Raw genomic sequence first — 8,115 nt, forward strand, 5'->3', positions numbered from 1 at the left:
CACACCTATAGAAATATATTTTTTTTACAAACCTTTTATGTGCCACCTTGTCAAATGCTTTCTGAAAATCTAGATACACGAAACTGACACCCTTACCCTCATCTACATATGTAGTATCCTTTTGAAAGAATGTCAAAATATTTGTAAGGCAAGATTTTCCTATAGTGAAACATGTTGACTATCCAATAAAATTCTAAACTTTGTTAAATGGCTTTGCAAAGTATCTTTTATCAGACTTTCCAGAACGTTTCTCACAACTGATATAAGACTAATGGGCCTACAATTGCTGGGACAATTTTTTATCATACATATGATATATGAAATTGCAAAAGAACATTTTAAGACAATTTTTTATAGTTTCTCAAATGAACAATACCTTTTCCTAAGTTGTACTAGTCTCTTTGATGTAATCACAATATTTTATTCATAAAACAGGTATAAAGACTATTTTACTCATGATATGAGGACTTTGCTAAAGGGGAAACAACAAAATTATCAAATTATATAGTTAATTTTAAAGTATTTTGTTGGGTTATAACTTGATAGTTGCACAAATTCTTTATGACAATTTTAAAATGCTAAAAATATTTATATAAATCCCTTAATTATAATGTCAGGCTTTAGTGGTTTTTTTTCTTGCTTAGTTAGTAGCAGGTTACACTTTCTCATGGAAAATTTTGATGGAAAAAAAAATGTATTTCACTTTCTGATTTCAATGCTAACAGGAACAAGAAAAAATATTTTGGTACCTAACATCTAAATGTTTTTATTCATCTCTTAAATAACTATCAGAATGGGAAAAATGATTATATTAGCAAAATAATAAATATCCTGACAGGAGGTTAAACTACTAAATGTTTCATGGTTGATACAGGACAAATTAAACTAAGAAGGTATAACAGTGCTAGTAAACAAATGACAGTTACTACATGTATTAATAAAAATAATATCAAATAAGTAGTTTACTTTGAATAAAGAAGTATTTAATATTCTTTACACAAAATATACATTTTAACTTGAAGACCTCAGTATCTCAAAATAAAATCTTACCTTTATATTTTTTCCCAAACACTTTGAATGCAATAAAAAAAAAGAGATTCAGGCTAAAAAGTCAAGATTTTCTCACAATGTGTCACAATTAACAACAAAAACAGAAGTACAAATTTGATAAAACTTCCTTTGCAGGAAGAGGATCTTTAAAAGATCAGTTAACAGAGCTATTCATCCAATAGATATCCTGAGACAGTCAAATATTTGTCTGTAGTTAAGCATAAAGCTACACATTGGGCTATCTGTACTGTGCCCACCATGGGTATCAAAACTAGTGTCTAATGTTATAAGTCTGCAGACTTACCACTGTGTCAATGGGGGGCAACAGTCAACTGTATTCAAATACTTACATTTTTCTTAGCCTTACACAAGAACAACTGAAATAATGTGTTGACTTACAGAATGTTTTACAAAAACAGGTGTCATTTGAATTTTTCACTCTATTATTATATTTGCTTAATGAGCATACTTTTCTTTGTTATCTTATCACAGTGTGAATATGCAGAAGATGTAAATTAACCCTTACAATATATACATAATAAATACTTAACTAATGTATTTTGATTTACAGTATGTTGATCAAGACAACTAAACACTTAAAAATGTCTTCTGACTTTTTCCTTCTTATTTTTTAAAACCATTTCTGTAATTTCAGACATAAAGTACTTTTAATGTACCATGTTATTTAAAAAAACGTACCTACAATAAAAAACAAAGAGAAAAGGACAGAAAAAGAGAAAGTATGAAAAGAAAGCCTGTCTGGCCAACCTTGTCCTTTTTTAGCTCCTTGCATATCCTCAGCACTAGTATACCATCTGTTAGGCCACTTACAGACAAACCTATGGAGTAGGAAGTAATATTGGAAAAAGTTCTAGAGAATGAAATATTTAACAGATTAAATTCACTTCTGCACTGGTGACAAGAGTAGCTCATCACATAAAAATATAATTGGCAGTTTTTTCAGGATGATACTTTAACTTGAATGAAAAAGTAAAACACCTTTAATATTTAGTATTAGCAATAAAAAAATCTATTTAAAATTCCCATTTAAGTTAAAAATAAAAACGATAGATTAATATCTACTTTCTTGTTTCATTGTAAAAGGAAAAAGTCTTAAATATGAAACAGAAAATTCTTATTTTTAACTTTTATATAATAAAGAAAATAACAATACTAACAAACAATATACAACCAGTCAGTAACTTTATATTCAGTATAGCCCTAAAATTACATCTCAATTCAACTTGATATTAGTATATTTCTAATTCAGGTGATAATGATGAATAATTAATTTATTCACTTATACATTTTCTTGGTTTATTCAAATATTTTTTTTTATTTTTTTGCACAAGAAAATTTGATTTAAGTAAACTTCCTACCCATTAAGTTTTGATAGTTTAGTCGATGTTTTAGTTTACAATCTTTATCATCTAATAGATAGATGGCTTTGGTGGTCAAAACAAGGATTCTTCCACGAGCCTTGTAGCCATGACGATCAAACTTTGTAACCTGTGTGCAGTACTGAAAACAAACACAATAACTAAGATAAAAAGAACTTGACCAGTGGTCATTTCTTACAACTGTTTACATAATATTACAAGCATATACTGCCATGAAAGCTAAAACTTGGAGTCGAAAGCAAAATAATTCACTATATCAGACAGGAATACCTAACTGTGCTTGTTTCATTATTATTGGACTATTGATGTCGAGTTTGTAAAATACTAACTTCCATTGTTAAATGATATCTTTTTATGGGTTCATATAAGTTATCATTTGTATTAGACAATAACATTAGTCTTATCTTATATTTCTGTACTTGAAAAGAAAACTATAAAATACAATTACCTGTTTATCAGAAAAAAAAATTAAATAAATTGTGAATTGGAGATGTATGTAAAATGAGTTTGTTTTATTGATGGTGTGGTATTACTGGATTAGATGAATAATGGCACACCGGTAAACTACCATCACATAACAAGAGGTTTGAAAATTTGGTTGAATGGAATGTTAATGTTAGAAAACATGCAAAAGAAGAGAAACAAACCAGTTTGACAAACACAATTAAGTACTGTTTATTTTACATTACAAAACTGTATTACATTTTCAGATTGAAAAGAAATCAAAGTAAAATAAAACTAAATTAACTTAAACTCAAAATATGTCAATGCATGATCAGCATATGCACAATAAAGAACCTACATGAAAACACAGCACTTTACACCATGTAATAGCACTTTAAAAACAGAAGCTAATTTTCCCAAAAGTTTTGGAATTACACTCATTATACACATTTTCTCTATAGCTGACCAACTACAAATAGGATTGCAAACATCCATAAATATCTCTGTTCCATGTGACAGTTGTAAAGCAGTTCTACATACACAAGATAAAATAGAACCAAATACATTGATCACATGAAACAATAAATAAGTCTGTTGACCAGGCCAGCTACACAAAGTAACACTTCAATCTGAATTAAACATATGATCTTGACTAGATTTAAGATGTTATAAATTAGAGCTTTAGATAAATTCAAGTGTTTTGTACATACAAAATATATATGTTATGGAACAGTAAGACAGTGGCATTTCTAGGACTGGGGGTTAAATAAGTAAAACGTTATTTTGAGTTAGATATGGGGCTACTGGGGGGTAGATTTCTGCCACCTCCACAGTGAACATGCCACTGGAGTGATATATACTGTATTAATTGCATACTACAATTGGATTACACAATTTAGTTTTGTTCTGCCTTTAAAATTATAAAAATAAATATTAAGACAGATTATAATTAAGTTCCTATGCACAATAGTTCTCACCAAAGTCTTTTCATCTTCTGGTTTGGTAGTTTTGTCAAAGGCACTCGATTTAAGAGAATTTTGTTCAGATGCTACAAAAAAAGTTGTTAAAGGTATTATCAAAATTTCAATATTTAAACAACATGAACTATTTCAACAGTCATACACGTTTATTATGCTATCTTATATAAAGATTATTAGTTTAAACTACCACTTACAAGATTAAAATACTTTGAAGATAAAACAGGAAAACATCCAAATATAATTTTATTGCAGTTTATGACCTTTAAACTCTTAAGATGATTTTTAAGTTATATTGCTTGAATTTTTAATTTCTGCTCAGTTCAAGAACAATGAACTCAGAAACAGAAATCTCAGTTTTCAAATCTTAAAAGCTATTAAATACAAGTGAAAATTCTGATAACATATACATATTTTAACTCTTCTTTAATGAACTTCATTATCAAGGTGTATGTACTAGATGAAATTAAATATTATGGCTGGCTTATATATACCTTGTCATACCATGAATAGTATTTTCAAATAACTTTGACACACTGTGAAGTTTTGTTCTCTCATTACAATTTTATGTTTTTTAAATTTATTGCAATCTACATTATATTGTTAGAACACCAATTAAGTTATTATTCAGCCTAAAATATCATAAGAAACTTCATCCACCTATTGGTAGTTTTTTAGAAACATTTCAGTTTGCTAGATATGAAGAGCATGAACAAATATAACATCCAATAAAACACTAACAGGTATGTAAAATCCATTAAAATCTTTCAGCTGAATCACAATCTTCCACCCAAAATTTCTATACAACTTACTCAGTCTGTTTTCAACAAATGGCCTTGCAATACTTTTAGGGTAACTTTGCTTCTTGTTTTTAAAGAGGTCATGGGCCACAACCTTTTGGTCAAGCTGTAAAATGAGTTCAAACATATTTAACTATAATTTTTAAAACAAGGTGTGATAATATAAAACCTTATTTTAAAACATCAGTTAATCTAAAAGAAATAAAAATTAAAGTCCTCTACGTTAAAGAATGTTTAAGTAAGAAAAAGGAACTTCAGAACATCAAAATTTAAATTGACTGGTATGATGGGAGATTTAGAAGATTATATAAGATCAAAAGAGTTGGTCAAACAGAGAATTAGGACATCAGGACAGATGTACAAAAAAAAGGTTGGCTGAAAATGGAAAAATTAACAGTAAGGATTTCTTTTAATACATTAAGGGTAAACAAAATTTAGGGTTATTAGATTCTACTTTTCCTTCAGTTTTTACTAATGAAGATTGAGGCAATATTCCTTATCCTGAACAGTTGTTAGATGGAAACAAGATCGGAAAAGATGATCACATTAATTCTAAGCTTGTTAAGAAAAGATTGGGAAGTTTTAAAAAATGATAAGGCTCCCCAAGGGTTTTGAAGGAGGTTAAGGATTGGATTTGTAAGCCACTTGCTACTAATTTTTATAAGTCCTTGAATAATGGGTAAGTACCAGAGGATTGGAAGTTGGCTAATGTTACTTCTCTTTTCAAGAGAGGTGACAAAAATTGTCCCAGTAATTAATGGCCTATTAGTATTATGTCAGTCGTGGGAAAAGTTTTTGAAAGTCTTATAAAAAATGCTTTGCAAAGTCGCTTAACAAAGTTTAGAATTTTATTAGATAGTCAACATAGTTTCACTAAAGAAAAATATTGCCTTACAAATTTCTATTGTTTATGTAGATGAGGGTAAGGGTATAGATTTGGTGTAAGGATTTTCAGAAGCATTTGTTTGTTTTTGAATTTCGCGCAAAACTACACGAGGGCTATCTGCGCTAGCCGTCCCTAATTTACCAGTGTAAGACTTGAGGGAAGGCAGCTAGTCATCACCACCCACCGCCAACTCTTGGGCTACTCTTTTACCAACGAATAGTGGGATTGACCGTCACATTATAATGCCCCCACAGCTGAAAGGGTGAGCATGTTTGGTGTGACACGGATTCGAACCCGCGACCCTCAGATTGCGAGTCGAGTGCCTTAACCACCTGGCCATGCCGGGCTCAGAAGCATTTAATAAGATGCCACATAAAAGATTTGTAAAAAAATTATTTCTGTACATATGGGGGATAAGTTAGCTAAATGGAGAGAAAAGTAGCTGGATGGAAGAAAGCAGAGGATTGCTATAAATGGAGTTCAGTCAAACTGAATTAATGTCACAAGTGGGGTAACCCAGAGCTCAGTTTTAGGGCTTTTGCTCATTTTGATTTACTTCAATGACATAGATGAAGGAATGACCGATAAATTACTTAAATTGGCTGATGATATTACGGTCTTGGGTGTTGCTGGTTGTGGGGAGGATGCTGTTACTTTATAAAATAAAAAGTAGATCATTTAGTGAGTTGGGCAAATAAATGGCAGATAGGTTTTAATTATAATAAATGCATGATAATGCATGTGGGTTATCATAATTTGATAAGATTATAACTGGGCTGGAAAAGTTGTCATATGAGGAGAGGTTAAGATCTCTGAAACTGTTTTCTATTGAAAAAAGAAGAGTTAGAGGGGATCTGATTTGAGGTGTTTAAGATTGTTAAGGGAATTAATAGTGTTGATGCCTCATCTTTTTGTTAGTTAATGGTGAGAATGATAGGACTAGGAGGCACAAATCCACTCAGTTTTATTTTTTATAACAAGGTAGTTGGCTTTTGGAATAGGTTGCTTTCAGTTGCGGTGGAAGCAATAAATTTAAGTGAGTTTAAGGGAAGGCTTTATAAGTACAAGGATGATGATAAGGGCTGGCTCTGAGTTGTTTTTTTTAAATACTTTAACTCATGTTTAGTGGATAGGGCAGCCTAGATAGACCAATAGGTCACTTGTTGTTTCTAAATATTATGTTATATGTTATCATAACATATTTTAATAATAGTTCAATACTGAAGTTTACATAAAATAAAGATATTTTGGGAGTAACGTACAGTATATTAATTTTGCTTGCTATACCTGAGCTTTTCGTTCAGCAGAAATAGACTTGCAGTATTTTCTGACCAGCCACTTCTTGTGCATGTCATGTAACAGATCTGAAGCCTTGAGAGGGAAAAAATCATCTATTAATACTAACTGACAAACTAAACATTTTTATGTTGTCATCAAATGTCACACAATTACATTTCTTACGTATATGTACTAGTAACAGTTCATATATTGTTAACTCTCTCAACATGGGTTTGGTCAATTTGACTGACCACGTGACCCCTTTGTGTTTATAGTTTTGATACTATTAACGTTTAATATAGTATGTATATCTTCACAAAATTTGGCAGATTTTCAGTAAACAATATAAGTCTTTCCCATACAAAAATAATTATATTTATAGTGAAGCATTTTTAATAAACTAAAAAAAAGATTTGTCTATGAATATATCAAGTATTTTTTTACTAGTCCACATGCAAAGTGATTTTCATGTTAAGATTAAAAATACTTTTCTTCATCTCAAAAATCTCAAATTTCATTTGTGTAGTCTCTAAAACCTCCTAAATACATTTCAAATATTTGTTTTCAGTAAAACTTTATATTTCATCTGTTATTTTCTCTATCCTAGCTCTATACAAGGATGGTCAATTTGACCAACCTCGTAACCACCAGAAAAAAAAAAATCTAAATAAATCTAAATTACCGTTTCTCTTTCTATAATGACTTCAAATTGTAACATGAAACTACACTCGTTTATCCTAAATAGCTTTAAACTCATAACAGTATACATCTATTTATACTTAAAATTTATTGTTTTATTGTAATTTGAACTGTGTATAACTATTATTCGTGCCATTATAAGTTGTAAATCACCCTACTTTTTTTATTCTAATGGTAGTAATGCACTAAATCATTTTTATTTAATTAAATAATGCACGAAAGAACATAGAATAACAACATGCAAAAAGCAGACAATATCCCCTAACTATTACAATTTTTCTGGCTTTTTAACTATGTGACAAAAACCATTACAAATTCATCCAAGCTAGTCGTTATCTTTCCCATGAGAATAAAGCTTGAACTAACTGAGAAATTGACAATTCTCTGTTCAGAAAACAACATAATGTAATACATCATTTGATATATGAAAAACCTTGGCTTTCTATTGGTTATGCATAATATAGTATTAATCGTAAGAGAGAACTATTAACAAGTCCTGAAATAGAGGATGTGACAGGTGGGTGTGGCAAAAGGGGTCTGATTTTCTATTTGATGGCTCAGTAACCAAACAAGATTGAAAG

General features: G+C 30.1%; 1 protein-coding gene across 1 annotated transcript in view; it reads right to left on the reverse strand.

Annotated features, from left to right (window-relative positions):
- LOC106457708 (unconventional myosin-Ic-like) overlaps positions 1–8,115 on the reverse strand; it is a 110,121-nt gene that overhangs the window by 8,304 nt on the left and 93,702 nt on the right. The window contains exons 26-31 of the mRNA XM_022383720.1: positions 6,845–6,928; positions 4,684–4,777; positions 3,872–3,942; positions 2,430–2,571; positions 1,819–1,889; positions 1,051–1,071 (exon numbers count right to left, since the gene is read on the reverse strand). Of these exons, the coding sequence (XP_022239428.1) occupies positions 1,051–1,071; positions 1,819–1,889; positions 2,430–2,571; positions 3,872–3,942; positions 4,684–4,777; positions 6,845–6,928 (483 nt within the window). The remainder of the gene's footprint in view (positions 1–1,050; positions 1,072–1,818; positions 1,890–2,429; positions 2,572–3,871; positions 3,943–4,683; positions 4,778–6,844; positions 6,929–8,115) is intronic.

Source organism: Limulus polyphemus, unplaced genomic scaffold (assembly GCF_000517525.1).
Source record: "Limulus polyphemus unplaced genomic scaffold, Limulus_polyphemus-2.1.2 Scaffold364, whole genome shotgun sequence".
NCBI classification, from domain to species: Eukaryota; Metazoa; Arthropoda; class Merostomata; order Xiphosura; family Limulidae; genus Limulus; species Limulus polyphemus.